Source organism: Callospermophilus lateralis, chromosome 2 (assembly GCF_048772815.1).
Source record: "Callospermophilus lateralis isolate mCalLat2 chromosome 2, mCalLat2.hap1, whole genome shotgun sequence".
NCBI classification, from domain to species: Eukaryota; Metazoa; Chordata; class Mammalia; order Rodentia; family Sciuridae; genus Callospermophilus; species Callospermophilus lateralis.
This window is the reverse complement of record NC_135306.1, coordinates 38761186-38787537: the sequence shown is the minus strand read 5'-3', so window position 1 is coordinate 38787537 and position 26352 is coordinate 38761186. Positions and strand designations below refer to the sequence as shown.

The following is a 26352-nucleotide window of genomic DNA, read 5'->3' as shown; positions in this document are numbered from 1 at the left end:
CTGGAATATTCTTGTTACACCAGAAAACTGAATGCTTAAAAAATGATGGAATATATACAAAGTACACAGAAGCCAGTTTGAAGATGCTCTCGCTGGCTAACTACAGGAAAATTTGAGCACTGACATAATTAAGAACAAAATAATGAATGCAATCCATTGCATAAAATAAGGATCCATAGGTCCACACTAGATAAACAAAGGGAAAACTACTTACAGAAAAATGCCACCTAGTAAGTATAAAACAAAATGTGGAGTTAGAAAAATCACCATTTTTAAAACCATCACAGTAAAAAATAGATTCAGCCAAGAAGCATTGAGAATGGTAAAATTTAGACAAGGGTAAATTTACATAAGCAACAGCATGCTTACATGATTTCAAAGAATCTCCCTACAAATTAATTACAAAGGAAAAAAAATCTGACAGTGGAGATACTGTACAACATAACCATATGATCAAAATCAATATCACAAGGGACAAACAGGTGCCTCCAGATGATATTGATACAATACCATGTATGTAGTATTCTAGCCCTAAATACACAATCTGAATGTAATTGTAAATAAAATCAGAAACTGAGGGACATTCTATAAAATCTAGTGTCAAATGTTATATGAAAGACAAAGGCTAAAAAAGAACTAAATTTCAGATTAAGGAAAACAAAAAATAAAATCCCAGATTGGAGCCTTCCGAGGGAGGGGCACATAAATTTCAATCTCAATGACATCTACATTATTATAGCAATTTGATCAGTTAACATTTCACCTTGATTTAGGTATAACAAACTTAGTTACAAACAGATCTTTCAATCCTCTGGATGATACTACAAAAGAATTCTACTTCCCACTCCTTACTCCGATGGTAAGTTTATTCCTTGATTAACTATAGTCTTCCCATTATTTATCAATGGCTGAGTTAACTAAAAAACTCAGATTTTTCTAATTTCAAACCATTTTTCCATGCCCTTTAGGATAAACGAATTCTTAACATGGTCTACAAAACCTGCTCCCAAACTGTCCTTTGGCTAACCCTGCCTTCTTTTAGTTCTTGGGATATGCTGGGCTCCCCTTCTAACTTCTGATCATTGCACAGGTTTTCCTTTGTTAACAGAAACTACTCAGTGTCTACTTGTTTTCTAGACTCCAACTATCACTTCCACCTGAGATAAGGTCCCTATTATGTACTTAGAACTTGTTGTAATTTGTAATGTTATATTTACAAATATACTGTCTTAAATCAACAATCTATTATAAGTCCCACAAAGGTAGGAGATATATATGCTTTGCTCTACCACTAAAATCTAATCAGACCCTGCCACACAACAGACATTCCAATTTCCAATGAAGAATGAATGGAGTAGAGCAAGGCAAATTGAAGGCTCAATTTAGATTTAATTCAAGTTCTACTGTTCTCTAGCAATCTTACATTAGGCTAGATGTAGAGCAGTTTTATCTTCTCTAAAACAAGATAAAAAATAACACAAAGTTTGGCTAAAAGCTTTTTTTGTTTCTCTAATAAACTAAATCCACCAAAATTGCATTCTGCTGAAGACGGAAAGCAAGATACTCAAAATCAGATTAAGTAACTAAAATAATCATTGAAACTGAGACATCTATAAATGCTGATCATCTATTTTCACCAATTTGACTCCAATAATATATATACACACACATATATTTTACTATTGCATAGGAAAACTCCTGAATTCTTGTTTTAAATGTTACTATTTTATTTTCTTTTGTTGAATACACATTTTACTGGCAGGCCAGATAAACAGTATATAAAGGATACTAAATTTTCCTTTTGGCAGAAGTCAAGATAAACTGTAGGATAAAATGCTTCAATTCAGCCTGAAGAAATGTTTTGAATCATACAAATTTTAAGAGGAAAAATAAAGACTGTCCAAAAGGACTCTCCTAGCTTATAACACATTTCCAGAATAACTTTCAAAAAAAAAAAAATTCAAAAATACTCATTGACTACCTTAAAAATATGTCAATACCATATGGCTTTATGAAATAATTTCTAAAATTTACACTTTTTATTTAAAAAGGATCCAAAGTTTTAAATAAACCACTAGCAATATCATTTTCTTTACTTAAAAGTGCTTATCTCTGAGGGTGGGACATATATACTTTTTGAACAAATAATGATTTTTACAAATTAACACACACAAAAAAAAAATCACTTAAAATATTTTAAAGGGGAAGAGTTTTCACCAAAAGTCATCTTTAAATAGACTGTAATAGATAACAATGTTCCTTTCTATACCATCAAAATCCTCAATGAGATGCTTTGGCAGTTTTAAGACATCAATCTCTATGGAGAGACAATGACATTAATGATGTCCGTGGAGATGGCAATTGCCTTGATGGCTCAGTTTGAATAGATACAACACTACTGGGCTGGTTTTCCAAATCAGAGGCAAAGGTGCTCTCTTCTCTTACATCAAGAGTTTGTTCAACTGAAGTTGGCTGGGGCGGAATATTATCCACAGTCTTATTGGCATTATTCAAGTTGTTGGTAAGTGTGGTGATATCACACTCCTTGTCCAGGTCACCAAATTCATCTTCTATTGTGACTACGTCTTTAGTTTCAAATGGTTCCAAGGAAGGAGCCAAAAACTCATTTTGTAAAGGGTCTTGAGGACAATTATTGTCACATTCTTCCATATCTGCCTTCACTTCAGAATCTTTATCACTATCACTGTCAATAGTAATAACAACTGGGGAACGTGAAATATTATCTCCATGATGTTTCCTATGCTTCTTCTTATGTTTCTTCTTTTTCTTTTTGTGATGTTTAGTTGTATCGGTAGCTTTCCCTTCATAGACTATCTCTACACTTAAGCTCCGGGTTCTTCTTTTTCTTTTCTTGGGTTTTGTTTCTCTCTCTGATGATCGGCTGTCTGAAAAGCTGTCACTCTCATTTTTGTAATTACCATCCAATTTTGATGAAGATTTTTGGTAATGACTGTCCTTTACTTTAGAAGCAAAGTCACGAGATGGTTGAGCAACTTCATTAGTACCCTCCAAATGCCGTGTTTTATATTTTCGTTTCCCTCCAGGCTTTTCGTTTCTCACCCGGTCAGGCCCTGTAGATGCAGTCCTTGACCTGTTACTAGAAAGGCTCCTCGATCTGTGCCTTTCATAATAATAATACTTCCTTTCACTGTGATTATTCTTTTTCCTAGCATTTGTTCTTTCAGAAAAGGACTGAATTCTAAATTCTGGACTTGAAGATTGTCTAGAATAATGGGCTCTGGACAGAGTCCTCCTTCTGTAAGACGATTCATAACCGTCCCTGTCCTTGTTTCTACTGTAATATGTATACTCCCACTTATATCTGCTTCCATAATTATTTCTTAAATAATAGCGATCTCTATTTCTGCTCCGTGATCTTCTTTTGCCATGATCACTGCTACGAGATCTTGATCTGCTTGTGCTTTCACTACTTAGAGAAAGAGTTTGGCTTCTTCTTGACCAACTGCTATCTCTAGTTCTTGATCCCTTTTTGTCTCTTCTTCCTCTAGGTCTGCTACTCTCCCTGCTTCTGGATCGTTTGCTCTTCATTCTTTTCTTCCCATGATGCCTTCTATGATTCCTCTGATCGTGCCCACTTCTACTCTGGGAACGAGAATCCGAACTTCTGGATCTTCCCCTCTTTCTGTGTCTATGGTTATACGGGGAATATACTCTGTCTCCTCTCATAGATGAGCTCAGGTCTCTAGGAGATGACAATGATGTAGATCGTTTCTCTTCCTTCCTTGATTTGATTCTTGTACCAGAATCACAATGACCTTTATTCATTTGCTCATCTTTTCCAAGAATAGAGCGTGGAGATGAACATCTACTAACATCACTATCACCAGTACTGTAAGAGTGCTCTTGTTCTTGTGTCTTCCCTGTTTCTATTTTCTCATAAGAGCCTAACTCCTCGGAATCTGAGGACAGTTCAACAAGTTCCGGCGTCCTCTCAGCTAGTGGTTTAACAAACCCAACAATGACACAATTATCTGAAGAAGAATCACTGTCATTATTTAAGTCTTCATTGGTTTGTACTCCTTGTATCTGAGATGTGGCTCCTTCTGTGACAAGTTCTTCATCTGAACTGTCAGAAGTATTTAAAAGGGAAGACATGGCAACATGTACCTGCTCTGAGCTTGAGTAAGATGGTCCTGGAGTTTCATCATCCCAAGGTGCCTGACTAACAGTGGCTACATTAATATCCAGCTCTTGGGTCTCAGTCTCATCTGGAGATATTGTTATGACTGAAGAATCAGAATGGCTACCTTCTTCATATGATGGAGCAGGGCAATCATAATTAGCATGTTGGTCAAAAGCTGCCATGTTAAAAGGAGATCGAGCAAAACTGATAAACTCATGTATAAAATGCTCAGTTCGATTAAGTAAAAATGGTCTTAAATCAGACACAAATGCCTGACTCTCCAAGTCATAGCGAGTAACATTACTCATGATGATGTGCTGGACAATATTGACTAAAGATCCATGAGCTCCAAAAAGAACTGTAAGTTCACGTTTTAACCAAGGGACTAACCTGTGAAGACAAGCTGGATTCCTACGGAAAAATTCAGCTGAAATATCCCTATAGCGGCCACCATCTTCTATATTTCTAACTCGAGCACCAGCGCGATAGAGAGTTCGTCTAAAATTAATAATATCTTGTTCTTGAATTTTCCGCAAAGGCCTTTCATCTGCAGTAGAGTGCCTTAATGAAATCTGTCTCATAAGTTGAGGAATTTCAACACCTCTAGGTCTTGATGAAATGCCTAACCCTTCAAACAGCACTCCACTATCTGGTGGAGTAGTTGTTCTTCTATTCATGGTACTACTAGGTGAATAAACAGAAGCACTTCTTTCCCTTGTCATTGTTGTACGGTAGCGAAATCGTCGAACTTCAGGGGTGGCAAAAGAACCATTATATGAAGGTCTTAGGACATACTCCTTGAAGTCATCTTCTGCCCTCACAGAATGAAAAATAGAATCAAAGGGCTGTTTACATAGTGGACATTCAGCTTTGTTTTTTGACCACTCCTGAACACAGCGAAAACAGAACTTGTGTAAGCAGCGATCTAAGTAAGACACATTATCAAATCTATCCAAGCATATAGGACACTTAGAATCAGGAGATGCATCAGCTGGTACTGTCTGTTGCAATTTGCTAGTGCCAGCCTTAGGTGAAAAGTTGTCCATTTTAAATTCTTTAGCAGCTGATGCCATTATCTGTAAAAGGGAAAGAAATATATCAGTTACCAGATAAAGAGTAATGACTACAAAATCTGAACAAAAACAAAAATTAAAACCTTGGAACATACTTCATGAAAACACTCGAGCGGCTTATTTTTATTTTACTATAAGGAGGCATTTTAGCATAATAATATAGTGCTTAAAGCACAATCCCTGAAAAGTCAGATTTCCAGGATTCAATCCTGTGGCATACTATCAAGTGTTACTATCTCTATGCTTTAATATCATCTGTAGGTCAGTGACAACAGAATTTGCCTCATGGGTTTGTAAAGATTAGGCCATCAGAAAGGGGGCCTGATACATAATAAGTGCTCAAAAATACTATGTAACATTTTATTATTCTTTTAAAAAATAATTTGAGAAATAGCTGGCATGTATGAAAAGTACAAGAGAAAATATAACAAGTGCTCATGTATCTACTATTCAGATTTAACAACTAACATGTTTTAAAACATCCCTTCCCCTCTTACCCTTCTCTCTGGAAAATAAAAGCAAAACCACCACAGCCTTAAGCTTATTTCATTTTTATGCACAGTTTTATGGCTTCCATATACACATGCCCCTAACATTATATACTACCCATTTATTTTACTTGTGGTAATACTGTATATGTACTTTTTAAAGACAGCTTTAGTGAGCTTATTTAAATAAAATTTATCTATTTAAACTAATTCTATGATTTTCAGTGAAAGATTCACTGAAACAATCTTTTAGTAAGGATTAAGTGAAATAAATATTAAAAACACTCAAGGGCGGTGCCTGGCTCATAGTAACTGCTAGGTAAACATCAGCTGCAGTTATTATACTATCATTACTATTTTGACACTTTTGTTACTACACTATTATGTTCAGTTAATCACTGATTCCTTTCTAAGAACCCTTCCTTAGCCTTTTTTTAACCCAAAAGTCAAACCACCACAAAGTATCTTGAAATCATGTTTTCAATCCCCTTTCCTATTATCTTTGCCCACAGGGATCATAAGGATCTTAAAGATTTGTTTTCTTTAAATTCATCAGTTTATATCAATTCATAAGTTACAAAATAAATTTGCCAGTCTGAAATCTAACATGCATTAATTCTGAACTTGCTATCTATAAATCTTATTTTGCTAAATTCTGCACTTATTATTTTGCATATATTAAATATTAATTTCTTCATGTTTCCCTAGGCCTATTATTCATATTCTTCTGCTCCTCTATCATAGAAAGTTCCATCACTAGCCAAATGCTAAGTTAGTTAAATAACAGAACTGCAATTTTCTAAATAATAAAAACTCATTGCCCCTAACAACTATAATAAAGAAAAACCTTATAACACTTGTATTAGTGAAAAATTCCACGACGTTTTTCAAGTTAAATTTGCTCATTTAGGGCATCTTTGTTTTCCCAGAATCATAACTTAAAAGGTAATCAATTAATAATGAATAAATGTTCCTTCAAGGGTTCAAATACATCTAATCTTCTATTTTCTGGATTGGAAATACAAAAATCCCTACTGTTTTTCATTATTTACCAGGTCTGGAAAAACAATTATACATACGTAATACTAATTGTGTTTGTTCGTTTGTTTTTTTATTTGTGGTACTGGGGACCCAGGGTCTCACTATACTAATTAAATGCTCAACTACTAAGCTATATCCCCAACCCTTTTCAATATTATGTTATTCTAAACTTTTTATTGCATACATTTCTCAGCATCTCCTTCTACTTATAATGCTTTTTTAATCCACCTATTGTGGGGAGGGGCATAAAAACATACAGGATCCAGGGATAGTGTGTATGGCTTAGAGGGAAGGAATAGGCAAAAATAGGAAGGGAACTAAAGGGGTTATCAGATGACTTGGACTAAAGACCAGGTTTCACCTAAAACTAGTTCTGTAAAACAAAGAAATTCACATTAACTCTATATTTTAATTTTACCCTCTGGGTAAGGGGATTATTATATTTGGAAAAAAGGGCTGGTGAATTTCTAATCAATACATTTTATATTAATTTGTTTCTTTGGAGGGTAGAATTTTAGTATTTACTGAACATTTCTTGTTCACATAAGAACTGCTACCCTGGCTGGGAGGGTGGTGCAAGCCTTTAATCCCAGTGCTCAGGAGGCTGAGGCAGGAGGATCAAGGAGGATCCCGAATTCAAAGCCAGCCAACAAAAGCAAGGTGCTAAAGCAACTCAATGAGACCCTGCCTCTAAATAAAATACAAAAAAGAGCTGGAGAAATTAGCTCAGTGGTTGAGTGCCACTGGGTTCAATCCCTTGTTACCCTCCACCCTCCAAAAAATATGGTACCCAGAATAAATTAAAGGACATTATTTTTTATTATTTTTTAGTTGTAGTTGGACACAATACCTTTATTTTAGTTATTTATTTTCTTTAAGTGGTGCTGAGGATCGAACCCAGTGCCTGGCATCTACTAGGCAAGTACTCTACCACTGAGTCACAACCCCAGCCTGGACATTAATATTAAACTTGAAATTCAAATAGAACAAAATCTTTAAAAGTTTGATTTTTTTAAAAAATAAAATCTTAAGTTTTTTCTTCTCTAGTTTTTATAAGCCTTTCAACCACTTTGACAGCATATGACTAAAGACAGACCAACAACATCCTCCACCATAAGTAGAAAGAGTAACTTAGAGTTCTCGTATTTCTACACAGGAATATCTTTAGCTACAAGGAATGGTATTTGTCAGAAATTATGATAAATGAAGCAGATCAAATATGTCATATTTGAATCATTTCAAATCTGCTGATAATTACCTCTTCCAAATTATCACTAAAGTTAAAATGTTTGTTAAAACAAACATATATGACCCAAGAATTCCACATCTAGATATTCACCCAAGATAAATAACACATGTCCAAATATTTGCATGTGAATATTCACAGCAGCCTTAGTCATAATAGTTCACAGGTGGAAAGTAAAATGTCCATCAACTGGATTAAGTTAATAAAATGTGGTTTATATATAAAATGGATTATTTGGCAATAAAAAGAAATACTGATACATGTTACAAAATGGATGAACCTTTTTTTAATGTCAAATGAAAAAAATAATCAGCCACAAAAAACCCACATATGGTATGATATCATTTATATGAAATGTCCAGAATAGGGAAATCTAAAGTGAATGAATGCTGGTAATGAGGTTTCTTTTTGGCATAGTGAAAACTTTCTACAATTAGATTATGATAGTTGCACAACTCTAAATAAACTAAAAACTACTGAATTACATGAATAGGCATAAGGCATAAAACTGGTATGACTAGGACACTGGGAAGTTTGCAGGAGAGATTCTAGATTTAGGTTGTAAAGATGGACCTAATGGTAAACACACTTAGGGCTGCAGGTTTGAGAAAACACCTGTGTAAAGGTTTCTCTAGCACTTTATGAATTAGGAATGCAAATTAATTTCCCCATAGAGGAGATTAATCAGTTCTTCTGATCCCACTTCTTCAAGAGCCTCCCAAATCCAAAATAAAGTTCTCATCTTGAGGATGAACTGATTAAGCCAAACCTTCCTTTATCAAATCTTTAAATCTGTTTGCTGGTTCTAACAAGGATAAGAACTCTTTATGTTATAATTTGGGGGAATTAAAGGTAAATCAACAGGCATGCGGTATCTAAGGAAAATGGATGGAGGAAATAAAGAATTGGGAGGCTAGAATGTAAAGAAGGTCATAGATGTGCTATGAAAATGAAATAAAACTGCTCTGCAAAATTATATTTTATAAAGCCAGACTTTCTATAAAGTCATCTTCTATAGCATTCCTTAAATTTTCACTGGATATAAAACTTACTAATCTGATTACATTTGAATAATTAATGTTAATCCTAAAGAACTTGTCAATGTTGAAAATCAAACCACTTCTTACTTGTATGACATGGAGGAAGTTATTTCTCAAAACCTAAATTATAAATCTAATTTCTCAATTCTAAAATGGCAAAGTAACAGCAACCTTTTCAAACTCACTTGAAAAGGTGGTTGTGTGAAGGGATATATTTCCTGTAACACTCAGCACAACTCTTGATACACAGAAAGAACCCAACACTGTTCCCCTATGTTATGTGAAAATAAAAGTTAATTTTGGTAACTGATAAGTGCTCAGAGGACAGTCTATAATAATTAAATAACCATAATATACTTAATAAGATTCACAGGTGGATGAACTAGAAAGACATCCAAAATATTAAAAACAATCTCAGTCCTACTCCTTGTTACTTAAAAAAAAAAAAAAAAAAACCTGCACCTTTCTGAACTGCATTGTAATCACCAATTTCAAAAGGGTATACAAAATTATACAATTTACTGATCACATGTTACCAAATTTCATTTCAATTCCAGCAATAAAAAAGAAATGCTTGAGAAACCTTTCCCCTCTAAAGCCACTCATTCCAGATAAGCACGGTTGTCTGTGGCCAACAGCAGAGGTTTGGATTTCATGTAATAAAAAAAAAGGCCCTCCAAAACAAAAAAGCCTCACCATTATTAGCTTAAGTCCTGGGGAGCTGCTTCTAATTTGTCTTAAATAACTAGGTATGTTACCTACTATAAATTCTATTCATTTTTCCTCTGAAATCATTGTGCACCTCATCTCAGCACTGTTCTCTTCTAGTCTGCGAATGAGGAAAGCTGCAACTAACTGGATTGTTGATGAAATCACAGGCAGACAAGCCCAGCTCAGAATGTGTACCACTGCACAGACAACTCCAGCAGTCACCCTGATAGTGGCTTCCTTAGGTTAAGAACTGCCGCTGGCGAGGATGGAACATAGCATCATGTGTTATTACATAACCACCACGAACAGTTATTCCCATTATACAGACGGGTTCTGCGGTTTGGGGACTTGGCCAAGGTCACACTCCCTATCAGCGGCAAAGCCACGATTCAGACTCAGCGGCTGTTTGTTTTTTCCCAGAGTCCAAGCTCTTTCCAGTACACCGCTAAGCTCGCGCCCCTCGGGAGCGCTAGTTGGAAACGCAACCCTCACCCGCCCACCCGCACCAATCCACAGGTGCGCAGCAGGAGCCGCCTGCTAGGACCTTTTACCCTGCTGAGGCCCAGACGGCCTAAGGGGCCCGAGGCCGCAACCCCTCGTGCAAGGGCCTCGCTCCAGTGGGGAGCGCCAGCTCGCCCAGCACTTCCGACCCCCGCGCCTCATTGTTCCCGATCTGGCTCACCTCGGAAGATGCCGGCGAAGGCCCGGCTGCGGCGCTGGAGGCAAGCTCCCCACGGCCGAGGAGGCTAGGTCGGTGACGGCAAGATCCACGAAGGCGTACCCGGCGACTTCTCCGCCTACCCTCCGGTGCCGGAGTAGGCGGGGGCGCTTCACCCTCCTCGCGAGACAGCGGAGACCCTGGCGGCTGCTGCGACCCCTGTGACGTAAAATGCTCATCACCAAAAGCAGCTTGGGGGCGGGGCAGAAAGCGAGACCCACTCCCCCAACCCCCGGCGCGTCAAAACACAGCAGCAGCTTTCGTAACGCATGCGCAGTAGACAAGCGCCGGCACTGAGGGCGGGGTTTAACGCATTAGGCCCAAGACACCGCCCTTCCCCCCGGCTCAGTTCCCCTGGGTTGAGCAACAAGACCCTCAGAGGCACAGATCTGTGTCACACGATTGATAAATCACTCGAGGTTACTGGGTCACACAATAAATGTTCGCTCCCAGCTTACCCAAAACGCACAATAACTAAATAACATTCAAACTCCACCAAACTCTGGGAGAAGTTACTAAATGATCTTACCATAGCGTATAAAGGAACTCGATAGCTCAGATAGGAAGTTAACACCGGAATTCGAGTGAGATCCACAACCACAGCCCAACCAGCATTCTTAAAAGTCTTCAGAGAGCTCGATCTGTGGTTTGGGTAAAAATACTTACCCAAACTCTTCCCCAAACAACATTTTTCTTTCAAAGAACCGCTTTTCCCTTTCCTACTCCCCAAAATCTGGCTTAAAATCCTGTTAAAATGGTATCTAAGCTATACCGTGAAAGAACGCCTGAGCTAAGGCGGCCCACTGCCAAATTCTACCACTCGGGCCTCAAACGCCACCGTCCCCAACATTCTAGAACTGAACTTAAGACTCGGTCTCGCGAGCCAAACTGCCGTACTTTGGGCCTAATAGCTCACACAAGATGTGGTTCTAAGCTCATAACAAACGTTCAACAAACACTTGTTGATTGGTTTGTACATTATGCCTGGTAACACCACATATTTCTTAGAAATACCATTTACATCAACAAGCTTGTGCATTCTCAATAACTATCTCAGAGGGTTCAGTTAACAAAGAGGCCAGCAATTCATCTGTTAAATAAAATGGTGGTATTTCTGTTTGTGTCAAAGAACACACGACCTTCTATATTATGTGGTAACAAAGGGGAAACGTTAATTCTTCCAGCGTAGACACCGGTGTAACATTAAAACATGGATTACTTCTCAAAACTTTTAAACGCGCACAATGGCACATTTTTCTGAGTCACTACTGCACTACATCTTTAAAGGAAATCAGTTGCGGCATGCCTATCTCTGGCAGCAGAAAAGCAATTTTAAACAGATTTTTCTCCTTTATTTCACCCCCCGTCGCTGAAAGGCGGGCTAACACCGGTCACGTGACCGAGCCCAACTCCGGGCGGAAGAGGACCGCTGGGCCCTTGGAAAGCGCTCCAAGATGCGCGTGGGCGGGCGTTCGCGCCCGGTTGTAAGATGGCTGCTGCCGCCCAGCAGCCACCGCCCCGGAGGTTTCTTTAGAGCCTGAGGCTTCGGCGCATTCCCGCTTACGACCGCCGCCTCCTTACCATGAAGCCAGTGAGTCGCCGCACCCTGGACTGGATTTATTCAGTGGTAGGTCCAGTGTCTGGCGGGGCCCCACAGCGTCGACTTCCTGGGCCCGCGGGAGGAAGGCCCCTATTTCTTCAGCGTTCAGAAACTCTAAAACCCATTCCTGAATTAAGCGTCTCACTCCCTCAACTCGACTCCGCCTCTTCCTGGAGGACACGATCTTCCGCTTCTTACGTAAGAGCTGCTGGGTGTACTCGCCTAGAACTCCCATTTATTAGATTGTTACTATAAAACCCGTTTTCACCTGGTACATGGTAACTTGGCGGGAGCGGGAGTACCACGATCATTTATATAAATATTTTGCTTTTACTTCCTCTTGGTTGTTTGTTTTTTTTTGTTTTTCAGTTGCTGTTTGCAGTCGTTTTACTCTCCTGGGGATATGTCATCTATGCCTCAACAGTAGCTGCTCAAAGACAGCTAAGGAAAGAATACCCAGACAAAATCTTCGGGATGAATGAAAACTTGTAGTTCTTTTGGATTTAATTCTCTGCAATACAGTTCTTTTCTTCATGCTTATCTGACACCTATGTAGATTTAAAAGTAAAATCCACACTTCCCAGATTTATTTTTGTATAGTTCTTTATAATAAGCACAAACAGGATAATTTTTCAAATAGATCTTATAGCTTTTTAGTGTCAGACCAGAGATTGTCAGGATGGGCAAGGGTGCGACATCTGCATTGGAGGGGAGAAATAAAGAATGTCCATGCACTTCTTCTGCCTTTTTCAATGCTTTATTCACTCAAATCATTCAATTTCACTCTATAGATTCTTAATCAAGAAAATGACAGTCTTTAATGCTGGGTACTGCAATAGACATATAATCAAAGCAAACGATTCTAAGTTAATTCTAACCACTGCAAACATATGTAATCATGACAGACTTATTAAAGACATTCCCCCTGCATGCTAAGCTGAAAGTCTCAAGCCTTAGGCCTTAAGTCCAGCAGATACACACTCACTCAGACTGCAGTGATAGGTCAGGAACCTCTAAAGTCTTCTCCTGGGGTGAAGCTGACAGCTGGTGAGAGGATCTTAAGGAGAAGTCAACATTCTCACCAGGGTCAAGATGTGGCTGTAGAATTTGAGAGCAGTGAGGCCCATGCAGATCAGGCAGATAAGGGTTGGGATGTCTGAGTCCTCATCAGGCTCTCTGGCATGTGGGCATCAGTGTCGCCTGGCTGAATGTCAGTACATTTGCTCCATCAATTATACTAAATTTGGAGGCTTTTGCTCATCTTTTGAGTCCCAATCGGCTGATACCAGGTTTCTTAGTGACTTTTTCATTCCAGTGTCAGGACATACAATTTGGTGGTTCCCATTCAATTGACTCTTATCAGGGTGAAGACAAATGATAGTGACTTAACTTTGAGTTTTATCAGGATTGTGGAAAGTGACTTGTCTTTATCAGGCTATGCCTGATGACAATATTGGAGGGCTCTGTAGGCTGGTGCCTGGTGGGACTGTAGGTTTTTTTAAAATGAAGTTAAAATGGAATTGCTTAGGCTAAGGCCATCCTTACAGAGATAGAATGAGACATTTTTCAATTTAGTTTCTAAAATACTTAATTAAAAATACTCTAGGGGCTGGGTTTGTAGCTCAGTAGCAGAGCTCTTGCTTTTAGCACATGTGAGGCACTGGGTTCCATCCTTAGCACCACATAAAAATAAAATAAAACGGCATGCTGTCCATCTACAACTACAATTTTTTTTTAATCTCTAAAACAAAAGTGTGGAATTTGTCTTTATATTTTCTTATTGCAATATTTTACTCTGTTGCATACCCTCACCAAAACTGGAGTAAAGACTATGTAAGGGGGGAAAAATCAGTGACTAACTACTTTTCTACATCCTGTTTCTCAAGTGAAAATGGCCAGAAAAAGTAGGTGGAGGCCCGGATTACTTTTTGGCATTTCTGGGTTTTACTTATTGTTAAAATTACTCAAAGAATCGCAAGTTGTACAATGTTTTATAAGAAATATGACGATACTTTTCTGAGAATAAACTTTATTAGTTACTTTTCCAGGAAGTATATTCAGTAAATATGACAATAGGAACAAACTTGGGCTCATAAACCTTTGAAAGTTTTAAGTAGTCATCAGTGATGTTGATCAGGATATTCTTTCATTGGTGGAATTACTTCTCCAGTCTCCAGAATTGTATCACCCTGGGAAAATGAAGAAGCATTTATCAGAAAAATCTAAAGTCTGCAGAAGTGGTAGTTTTATACTAGTCTGTGTTCAGACCTTGCATGGAAAAATTAGCATTCACATTATCTGGTCAAAGAGCACGGGCTTTGAAGTGAGAACCAAGTATGAAGAATCTTGGACCCTCCGTTAACAAGCTGTATAATTTTCAGCAAATTACTTAACTTCAGTTTCAGGCATATGTTTTAGATAACAGATTCTCTGTCAGTCTGACAGTTCCCAAGTGACTGAGTAGAGTAGAATTGTCCCATTCCTCACTTCCACCCTGCCATTTCCTGAGCTGGTGCTGCTCAGAACTGTCATCTGATGAAGAAACAATCTAGTTTTATATTTAAGCCACATATGTTTTGATTACAATTTGTTACCACAGTAGCACAAAAAATTGGGGCCTTGAGGTCATTTAATGCTGCTATAATGAAAGTCAAGCCACAGTGCACTGGTTTGGCCATTTGGTGCCAAAGGCACAGGCACTCAAAGCTAAAAAGATGGAAACAAAAGGCAAGGGCAAACTACTTAGCAAAACATCTCCTATAATAACTTGGAAGCAAAGTGCCTAATGAACTTGAGGTTCTAGGAGAAGCTCTTTTCAGAAAAAAGAATACATATATGTATTTGGATACTACTGGCTGCCTTGGGAATGTACTTCAAGAAACATGGGCTTGGGAAAGAAGTGGATGATTTGAGAGGAGAAATAAAAGGAGAGAATCTAAAAATTCAGGATCTTGTAGTACTAGAAAATCAAATTGCTTTGGAATTCCTAAATAGTAATGGTTAACAGATTTTGAGCAACAGATGCCATTAAAACTTAGGAAGCAGAGAGATTCAGTCCCATGGCAAAGACCAGAGTGAAGTGAAAATAGCCTTTGAACCATTCTATTTCAGATGACCTCCATATAGAAGCAAACAGATGAGATCTACCAGGTATTTTTCTATGCTTGCTGAATGTTAAGGGAAATGGATGGCCAAAGATGCCAAACATACAGACTACAGAAGCCTATGAATGTTTGAAAATAAAACCACCTCTGGCACTCAACCTGCGAGCAGGAGGCATATTTTAAAGGCTCTACAACTGCTAAGGAGGGTGTGCTTTCCAATATCCGTTTACAGATGGTCTAGGTTGATAATAAAGAACCCCATGGTTAAAGCCAGGGACCAGGAAAAACAAGGAACAAAGGTATTCCATCTAGAAGACAAAATCAGTACCTATTCAAGTAACTTTGCACACAGAGGAGCATTTGACTACTAAGATTTCGGAACCGCCACACCCAGTGACTGCTGTGCTACCCACAATCTACCACTGAACAATGGGTGTGGTTAGGGCAGGAAAGGGATACTTGCCTTTTGGGTTCACTGATCCTCAAATCAAGAAAAATCACATCTGAACCTGACAGATACTTCTGAGAATTATCTGGAGATCATGAATTTGTGCTGGCTACCATGATGGAATAGGACTTTGGGATTTCTCCCTAGGAACTGAGTATGCTGTATATATGTGGAGAAGAAAGTGAAAAGCTATCTGATGACTGCAAGTACAGACTGTGGCAAAGATTCCACCATGTATGAGAGTCAGGGAAATGGCAAAAAAGAAAAAAAATTAATTAAATTAAAAACCACATAGACACTCGGGACAATGGGAATTCTTTCTGGCCAGTAGGATTTGAGAAGTAAAGTAAGCTACTTCCAAACTTTTACTTTAAAAATTATCCCCTTAGATATCCAGTGCTCTCTTCCCCTACCACAATCTTGGACATCTCTTTTCCAGAGGCAGAGCTATAAGACTGAGGTGGATTGCCTGATCCACACTCATTTGTGATGACAAGAAATAAACTTGTTTTGTTAAGCCAAAGATTTACAAGATTGCTACTGCCTATCCTATTCTAAAACATGTACAAATAGGCAGTCTTCAGGTTCTCAAAAAGGGAGATTCTTAGGGAGTCAACAGTACAGACACAGTAAAGAATCACAGCAAAGGGAAGAAAAAAAAATCCCCAAAATAAAGAAATGCTACAGAATCACTGATGTGGTCTTCTGAACACAGCTCACCTTTTGAATAGAAATGGCAAAATAAAAAATAAGCAAACATATGAATATAAGAATAAATATAACTTACCCAACTGATGAAAGCAGCAAGATATTTTACTATTTTGAAACAATATAGGCCCTAACACACATCAAATATGCATAAGAAAGTAAAAGAAGAAATCCTCTTCTTTTCTAAAGCAGAGTTACAACTAGGACAGTTAGCCAATTGTGATGGTTTTCCCTGAAATTCCCTTGATGTAATAGATAATGATTTATTATGAAATACAACTATGAATTTTGAGTTTCATGATTAGATTTTACAGTTAATGATAGTTTATTCATTATCTGTTGACTAGAAATGGACATGAACTTAACATGTATTATTTTCCTATACTAAACAATAACCTCACCAACAGCTAATAAAAATACCAGCTGACCAGTGAGTAGTCTTTTATTTAGAATTAACTCATTTTAGAAAATTCTTCTCTTTTTTGGTGGTATTGGAGAATCAAACCCAGGGCATTACACATGCTAGGCAAGCACTCTACCACTGAGCTACATTCTCTAGCCCCTGAAATGACTTATTTTAAATTAGTAAGCCTTACATATTAATAGCATAAATTTAAAGCACATTAATGGATTTTAAATTCACAGAGAGCTTCAGGTCAAATCTTGAAAATGAGGCAAAAAAAAAGAAAAAAAACCCACAAGAAAATTAGAGTTTGAAAAAAATAGAAATGCAATTACTGTCACTGTGCTCAGATGCCTGCTCAGCCTTGTGCCCTATGTCCCTCATCCAACATGAAACAGTACCAGTGAAAATCTGTTGATACCTTCAAGTCACTTTAGGAAGATCAGGTCATAAAACGAGTGTTGAAAATTAGTGTGTCCGCTTCCCATTTTCAACTGTAGTTGCTACCTCATACTAATTTAAAACACACACACACACACACACACACACACACACACACACAAAGACAGAGAGAGAGAGAAAAGACACACTTAAAACTGACAGAGGAAAAGAACATTTTAGTCTAATGATCACTGGAAGTGGGGCACAGATAATGACTAAAAGAAAATTCAGAGTTAAGAGTTTAGAGACTTACTGGGAAGATTCTGGGCTTCCTTTCAACAATGGCATATGGTTTTTTCTGTAATGAAAGTAACTGTTAATTATGGTGTTGAGTTTGTTTGAAAAATAAATCATATCCAAAGCTTTAACTTAAGCCCCAAACTTTCATAGAACTCTAGACTCATACATACATCAACTTTTTATTCAACATCTCTATTTAGCTATCAATAAGCATCTCAAATTCAACCAGTCCCAACCATTAACTTCCCCATCTCCAAACTGTCCCACCCCATGTTCCCTATCTTAGTAAATGACACTTCTCATTCCAAAGACCAACAGACTTGACCCCTCAGCAAATCCTTTTGGTTTACCTTGATAATGTACCTTATATCCAATTGCTTCTCATCATTTCTAGTAATACCACCCTGATCAAACTTCTATTATTTTTTTCACCTGGACTATTTCAATAGCACCCACTAACCTTTCTGCTTCCACTATGCATCCTCTACAATGCAGGCAGAGCAGAGTGACACTTTTAAGATATACCATCTCTCTGCTCGAAGTTTCATAATTCTTAGAGAAAAATTCAAAGTCATTTCTGTGATCTCTGAGACTCGACATGACCCAGCCCTTGGCTACCTGTCTGATCTCTTTCCACTCATCTCCCTCCCTCACTGTACTGTAGCCTCAGTGGCTCCCTAGCTATTAGTCCAATCAGTCAAGCCTGCTTATGCCTCAGAGCCTTATACTTATTGCTTACTCTACCTGAAATGTTCTCCTACATATCTGCTTGGCCCATGACCTCATTTCATTTATTTCTTTTCAAATATCACTTTCTTAAATTAAAACACTGGCCCCCCGCCCCCCCCCCTTTTTTTTTTTTTTTTTTGTTGTTGTTGTTGTTGTTGTTTGTACTGGGGATTGAACCCAGGCCTCATACATGCTAGGAAAGCACTCTACCACTGAGTTATATTCCCCCTCCTCCTTCTCTCCTCCATCATTCTCTAATCTTTTACCCTGCTTAATTTTTATTATAGAGATTTGATCACCTTCTGTAACTTTCATTGCATGCCTCTTTGTTCATGTCTTTACTGCCAGTCTCCAAAATGGGAATAAGCATTTAGTGGGGGCAGGTATGCAATCTGCTTTGTTCACTGCTGAATCCCTGTGTTTAAAACAGTGCCTTGCTGGGCACAGTGGCACAGGCCTCTAATCCCAAGGATTAGGAGGCTAAGGCAGGGGGATCTCAAGTTCAAAGCTAGCCTCAGCAACTTAGGGAGGCCCTGTCTCTAAATAAATATAAAAAAAGGGCTGGGAATGTGGCTCAGTGGTTGAGCACCTCTGTATTCAATCCCTAGTACCAAAATAATAAATAAATAAGTTTGTTAATTAACTAATAATAAATACAACAGTGCCTTGCACACAGGAGGTACTAAGTAACTGTTGAATAAATGTACTTACAAATCATGTACATCTGTACAAGATACACCACCAGACTATTTAAAGGTCATTGGCATACATAGGCCATGGATATAAGACATGAGGAACTAGAGTATGAGAGAATACATGTGAAGACTAAAATCTTTTAAGAACTGTGGCCAAAGCCAAGCAGACATTGAAATTTCTTCAGAGAGATGTAGAATTCAGGTAGGCAGCAAAAAAATTAGCTGAAGAAAACTGGTTACAATCTTATTGAAGACACAGACCTGTGCTTACCCAAATCAAGAGAAAGAATAAGGTGAATGGCCTTGGGACCTCTATTGGCACAAAACGATTAATTAAATGTCTAACACTGGCTAAGGAAAAATCAACTGAAAGTGTTAACCCCTCAGATAAGCAAGCATATTAATGTACTGTATTATCAACCTAGTAACCGCAGCTTGTTAAATTTGCTTCTCCTAGAGGATAAGATCTTTTAAATCCTAAATTTAGTTATAGATATATAAAGTAAATTAAACCCAAAGTATAAATAGATAAATGTCAACTTTAAAAGTTCTGAAAACATGGGACAATTCATATAATATCCTTTTGATTAGTGAGTGTGCTTATGTAAGATAATGTGGCTATTAAACAATTCAACAGATTAGGTTTAGGATTCTAATTAAAATGTATAATTGATTTAGACTTGTGATCATAAATTTAAAAAAAAATTGTTTCTTAGGGTTATGAATTTACCTTATAAATACTTAAAAATAAAATTGAATATATAAAATCTATAAAAGCATTTAAAGCCTATAAAAGAATTTGATGTTTACTTGTAAGTGAAATTGTTTTAGGAGAGTTCAACACCAATTAATCCAAAGATGGTGAGAACAAAGAAAGCAGACTGTTCTTATTTTATTAGCTGTATAAATAATTTAACAGAATTTTAAAAATGGATTTTACAAGAATTAAGAAAAAATAGATTTTTAAAATTTAAAACTAACTAATATTAGATTATATTCCTAGTAACTGTAACCAGTTCTTTCTGTATATAAAAACCACTTTTGGATATTAGAATAACATCATAAAGGGGCTAGGGTTGTAGCTCAGCAGTTAGTGCTCGCCTCGCACGTGCGAGGCCCTGGGTTCAATCCTCAGCACCACATAAAAATAAATAAATAAGATAAAGATATTGTGTTCAACTACAATTAAAAAACAAATATTAAAAAAATCATAAAGTAATATCTTTCTCTTCTAGGGTCTTACATGCTAAAATAGCAAAAAGTAAATAAAATAGAAATATAATGATATGAAATGGTCTATAGATTTATAGGTAAACATAAAAACATTTTAAAACCCTTTAACAATAGAAATATAAACTATTATCTGACCTGTGAAGATATAAATTGTTATCTCCCTTTATTGGTTGCATAAAGATTTTATGTTGGTTTTACCAGACCCAAATAATCTCACATTTTAACAGATAAAACAGACTATGTCCACTTGGATATCTCCAAAAATTGCTATGGCAGAACATGATCCTAAACAAATTAACTTTCTTCCTATCATCAGAAAGCACTCTCTTCTAGATTCTCCACTTATAAACTCAAAGGCTAGAAATTTTACAGTCATAAAGGACATAACTTTGCCTTTATACTTAACCCAATCAGCTGCCAAACTTCAGATGTTTCTTTCTTCAAAAATGTCTCCTGGCTTCACTTTTCTTTTTTCATTCCTGCTGTCTTCACATTAACCGATTCCTATCACTTTACCATCTACTAAACTGCAACAGCCTCCACCTGATGTACCTGATGTCAGACTTTCCTCCCTTCAACTCACCCTAGATATCAATGTTTTTTCTTACATTCATCAAGTCACTCTCCCATTTAAAAATGGAGAGCTTCCCAAAGCCTAACACATACAAATCAACTTCTTCTGCCAAGTTTTTTAAGACCTCCCATGAATTGATCATAGCCTACCAAATCAACAGAAACCTTCTATTCTAGTCATCTTCTCAGTCTTGGGAACATTTTCATGCTCATTACTGACTCCATATCTTTCCTTCTACTTGGAATAACTTTTCTCCTCCATACTCTTACCTAAATCATATGTATTGTCTAACATCATACACATTTAAAGTCAGGAATTTACTCTTGTATTTTTTTCTTCAGCAATAAAGAAAGAGGACGTACTAAGCACTCTATATTATTTATCAAGGAACATAACTTCCTTAGTGAAAAGAACGAAGATGACATCATCAATCAAAGAGTCTACAAAATCAACAGAGAACAAATCACGTTAAGAGATGATTTTTGGAAAACTCAAACAGATTTCTTTATTTATTTCACACCTCTTTCAACAGGCTAAGAGAAAGCAAATATCAACAAGATTATATATAACTTGTTAGGCACACCCTAACTTTTGTTTTGATTTTATTCTGAAATAACTTTAAACTTATGAAAACTTGCAAGAGTGACAAAAATAATTTTTTCTAGAATCATTTTTTTTTGGGGGGGTGGGTACAAGGGATTGAACTCAGGGGCACTCAACCATTGAGCCACATCCCCAAACATTTTTGTATTTTTTATTTCTAGACAGAGTATCACTGAGTTGCTTAGTGCCTTGCTGTTGCTGAGGCTGGCTTTAAACTTGAGATACTCCCAAGCAGCTGGGATTACAGGCATGAGCCACTGCAATGGGCTTCTTGAATCACTTTATAGTAAATTGCCTGACTGGTTAGTAACTCTATTATATATTTCCTACAGGCAATATTCTTAAAATAATTACAATACAGCCATCAAATCAGGAAATTAACATTAATACATCACTTCATCTATTTGATTTAAAGAACCCACCCAATTTCAATTATTGTTTCAATAATTATTTGGACTTCTTGGAAAACCCCTTACATGACTTGTTCTCCACTGATTGTGTAGGCTCTTTAAAATTCTGACTGCCAATGTCACCTTTGTTCTTTTGACTAAGGAGATTATGCCCATTAATCAAGAATTCCATTTAGTTGGCAGTCTCTCTTTAGTCTTCTTTAGTCTGGAACAATTTTTAAGATATTCATGAGACCTAGACACTTTTGAAGGAAACAAGCAATAAATATGCAGAAGAGTCCCTCAATATGGGTTTGTTGTTTCCTCCTGAGTGAATTCAGATTATGCACTTCTGGTAGAAATATCCCAAAATTCATGCTGTTTTCTTCTATCATATCCTTTCAAGAATTACATAATTTCAGTTTGTCCCATTACTGACAACATTAAGGTATTGCCTGCCAGATTTCATCACTACAAAGTTATTCTTTTTTCCTTTATAACAAGTAAGTATTTTGAGGATTAAGGTTAATTTTAACATAGCAATTAAATATTACTATGATTATTCTCAAATAATAGACTTTTCTATCATTTCTCATCCATTTATTATTTAGCAATCTATTGCAAAAAGTTTTTCTTTTCTACCATTAAGTAATTTATTTATATGAGTATGAACTCACAGATTTTCATTTAATTTATTCAGATGATTCTATTATTATTTATTTTTTGATGTTCAAATTGTTCCAGGAAGAGTCCTTTCAACCTGACTCGGTGTCTTTTTCATATATCCCTATTATTCTTTGAGCACTTCTTTACTTTCTGACCCATTTTTACTCTCTGCTCTGGCCCTGGAATCAGCCATTTCTCCAAGAAGCTCTACAGCTTTTCAACTGGGAAATGCATTTAGAAAATATGACCTGGTTGGTAGGCATCCTAATAACTAAGGGGCCTTAGTTAGGCCTTCTCAGTAAACAGAGCTAGGAAATGAAAACACACAGGCATACACATCTTTATATCCAATATTTATTTCTATATCTATTTAAGAATACATAGTAAAAGTGGTGAGTTCATACCAATATTTCCAATTCTCTCTTTTCATATATGTAAATTCTTTTTCCAACAGTGAGAATCCTGAGTTCTAGTATCATCAATGTTTACTTATTTGATCGATCATCCTAGGGGTAACAAATCTACTGTTACCACTACCATACCCTCAATATTATAACCTCAAATCATTGGGTTCTTCATCTTACTCTGGGTTGCCACTTCCATCACTGCCTCATACCACCTTTCCTCCAGATGTCCTCCTTCCTCTACTAAGTTCCACTTCCTACAACAGATTGTTCCCACTACTACTCCCCTAAGAGCTGTGCTCAGCCTTCTCCCCTACAATCCACTTAGGATCTAACCCCTCACTCAGTTACAAGAATGCCCTCCCCACTGTTTGTGTTCCAGCATTCCACACACCGCAGTCACTGTTGCTCCCCCTTCCGTGCCATTCCAGAAATTACATCCCCCCCTCATCTCGCCTTGATCCAATACCATGCACTTGATTGTGCTATCCCTATCCTTTAAAATATGGCAACTGGCTCCATTCAATCAATCCATATAAGATCTTTCACTTAACAAGTTCAAGCTTTTGGCTATCCTGGATTCTAAAGAAAGAGAATTATGAAAAATCAGACAAAAATGAAGAAAATGAAAACGGGATCATGACAAAGATAACCTTTGCCTATTTTGAATTTTACATTAGATCTATGCTCAAAACATTCTATTATTTTATTTCCTCTCCAGCTCAGGATTCTCAGTATACACTAGTATCATTAGGTCAGTCACATTCTAATCATTTAAACACTATTTCTACCAGGAAATGGATTTTTAAGTTGTACACTACTTTAAAGAATAACCCCCACACATACCCCATCATACTGGGGATTGAACCCAGAGGATTTCTACCACTAAGCATACACCCAGCCTTTTTATTTTGAGATGAGGTCTTACTAAATTGCCCCAGCTGGCCTTGGACTTGCGATTCTGCTTCAGCCTCCAGAGTTGCTGGGATTATAGGCTTTTATCACTGTGCCTGGCTAAAGACTAATTTTTTTTTTTGAAAAATCATACTTAATTACTTATAATCTTCATTAAATCTTTTAATTAAAAGGATTCAAAGTACTTCAATATCAGCTATTAAGTGGCAGATTATTTACACTATATAAATAGGGAGTACAGCATACCCACATAGGAGTCTGTTTTGCATAATATTAAAAATAAATTCTGAAAAGCATATGCTTAAAACATACTTACAGACACATGATATTTGACGTAATAATGAACAATCCAAGTGGGTATAAGTACACAAGTAACAGCAAAGATACTGGTCCTGTATACCTTATAGATCTGAAGAGAAAAAAATATATATAAAATAAACACATATCCCATTTTATGTTTGTGGTTAAAAAAATAAAACAAAAAACAAAAATTACTATAACAACGTCATGACTATTATACAAATCTCTAACTGGAGCATATTTTATTATAGTCTGCTGCTAATCTTATTCAAATATTTTTACTAAATGTAGGCCTGCTATAGGATTATGAACAGAGTCCAGAGCAAATAAGGCTTAAGACAAATAGCGTTTTACAAGACTATAATAAGACATTTATAGATTTGTTTTTTAAAGATTTCTAAAAACATTATAAGCTTGTTAAAGATAAATCAGGGCATAAATAATGAAAGAATAAGTTTAATAATAAGCCTAATCGTCCTAATAAGCCCGAGTTATCAACCTACAGAATTTTTCAAGTAAAGTCATCTCTCTAAACTATCAATTTTAGTACTGACAATAAATATTACTTGCATTATTCTAGGAGAAAGGCAAACAACCTTGAGTACACCAGTGCTGGAAAAAGAACATTTTACATACTGAGATAGGGGTATTCCAAACTCACTGTGAGATGCCTTCTGACATACCGTTGTAAAACAAAGACAAAAGAGAACTGAACTCAGTTATTTGATGGCAGCCAGTATGACTGAAACACACCTATCCTTTCAAGGAAAGGACAATCTAGAGTCTAAGTATTATAACACTTATAACTATAGAAGAAATGATCCACTCAAAGTAAGCAGAGATGGAATTTAACAAATGATTATTTACTTTCTTAAATCACTGGCTGATGGGTGAGATATCACCTTTCAACTAGTGACTGCTAAAATCAATATGGAATACTTTGAAGGTATGAATTAAACAATTTAATTTTACCACTATAAATATATCACTTTCTCAGAAAAATTTACACCAATTCTGTTGCACTAAACTTTGTAGTACAGTAAGATGGTAGATACATGTGGATTTCAACAACTCCTTCAATTAGCTCTGTGACCACGGGTAAATCATTGAATTTTTGTAGGCCTCAGTTTCCTCATATTAAAAAGAGGATTAGGAACAGTTTCTATCCTATAGGAGTAAAGAAAAAAAAGGAACATATGTAAAAACAATCAAAAGCAAAAAAACCCTCAGCAGACTGCTAGGCACACACATAGCAAGCACCCAATGTTGCTTACAAGCATTATTACTATTATTTAGCCAGTGCTGCACCTAACTGAAAGCAATTCCTACTTAATATTTTAAAGACTTCTAAAAATATCACATTGATATGACTTAACAAGTACAAGACTTCAAGAAAATACCCAAGCATCCTGAAAATAAAGACCATTCTTTAAATGAGTAATTTTCTGCCTAGCGAAGTCCAGGAATATAACAACAATAAACGGTGTGTTAGAAGTACATAACTGTGGTTTAGAAAGGGGGCTTGCAAATATGACTCACTAAGGGTACCAACAAGACCTTGCCTTTGTACAATCATATATGGCTGCACTACCAGCCCAGGGGTCATTGTGCCTTCTGGTAGTTGGGTACAGTGTTTGTCTCTATAACCTCAACTGTAAAAGGCAGACAAGTACGCTCAAATACTAAAATCGCAGAACCTTCAGGTCCGTGAATCCTTGGCTGTCATTCCGAGAGATTTCTACCGTCCAAAGAACCACACGTGCAGCGTCCTATAAAAACCTGATTCGCCGCCTCTTCACTACACTTGACAGCCGAAGGGCGCGATTCTCCCAAGGCTATATACGTGCTCCCTGCCCAAACCTCTAGAGGAGCGCCCAGGCTGAACCTGAGACTTCACACCCGGTTCTCCCTTGGGGAACTACCGGGACTAGCTGGCTCAGAACAGTGTCAGTCCTCAAAGTGGCCGCTGCGGGCTTTGCTTAGAGGGACGGGGAGGTCCGTAACTCACCACATTCTTCCAAGGGGCCCTATCCTGCAAAAACTTATTCCAGAATGCCTCCATAGGCCACATCCTCTGGGCAGGTAGGACAGGCTCCCGGGGGCTCAGCTCCTGGTCCTTCAGCCATCGCCGCCTCAGCTCTCGCAACTGCTGGAGCCGCAGTTTTTCATCCGGCGTGTACCCCGTCATGTCGCCACGGGTAGTAAAGCAAAGGGACGCAGCGCGCCCCCGAAACAGGGTCTTGTCCCGCGCGCTCCCGCTCCTCAGAGCGACCTTGCGAGGACGCCTGGGAAGGGCGCGCGGTTTTGACGTCACAACCTGGTCCTGCCTCTGCAGTAGCGCCAAATTCCTCTGAAGGAAAGCAGCGTGTGCGCATGCGCGCGGGGCTGGTCCCTGAATTTTGGATTAGAGTGGAGGGG

At 37.4% G+C, this 26352-nt stretch overlaps 4 protein-coding genes across 4 annotated transcripts in view; 1 reads left to right on the top strand and 3 right to left on the bottom strand.

The window, feature by feature from the left end:
• Positions 1-12151, bottom strand: part of Rigi (RNA sensor RIG-I) — an 82085-nt gene extending 69934 nt beyond the window's left edge. Inside the window, exon 1 of the mRNA XM_076845923.2 lies at positions 12064-12151. The gene's annotated coding sequence lies outside the window, so the exon portion shown is untranslated. The remainder of the gene's footprint in view (positions 1-12063) is intronic.
• Topors (TOP1 binding arginine/serine rich protein, E3 ubiquitin ligase) lies at positions 1540-12152 on the bottom strand. The gene is made up of 3 exons (XM_076845919.2): positions 12064-12152; positions 10447-10641; positions 1540-5241 (listed from the first exon to the last, which is right to left on the bottom strand). Exons 1-3 carry the CDS (start codon positions 12064-12066, stop codon positions 2311-2313), a joined length of 3129 nt encoding a protein of 1042 aa, XP_076702034.1. The 5' UTR covers positions 12067-12152; the 3' UTR covers positions 1540-2310.
• Positions 11950-12816, top strand: Smim27 (small integral membrane protein 27). Its single transcript, XM_076845924.2, has 2 exons — positions 11950-12109; positions 12452-12816. The coding sequence occupies exons 1-2, from the start codon at positions 12065-12067 to the stop codon at positions 12572-12574; spliced, it is 168 nt and encodes a 55-aa protein (XP_076702039.1). The 5' UTR covers positions 11950-12064; the 3' UTR covers positions 12575-12816.
• Positions 12817-14094: 1278 nt separating this feature from the next.
• Ndufb6 (NADH:ubiquinone oxidoreductase subunit B6) lies at positions 14095-26248 on the bottom strand. The gene is made up of 4 exons (XM_076845918.2): positions 25943-26248; positions 23951-24043; positions 17440-17484; positions 14095-14271 (listed from the first exon to the last, which is right to left on the bottom strand). The coding sequence occupies exons 1-4, from the start codon at positions 26120-26122 to the stop codon at positions 14203-14205; spliced, it is 387 nt and encodes a 128-aa protein (XP_076702033.1). The 5' UTR covers positions 26123-26248; the 3' UTR covers positions 14095-14202.
• Between the last annotated feature and the right edge of the window lie 104 nt (positions 26249-26352).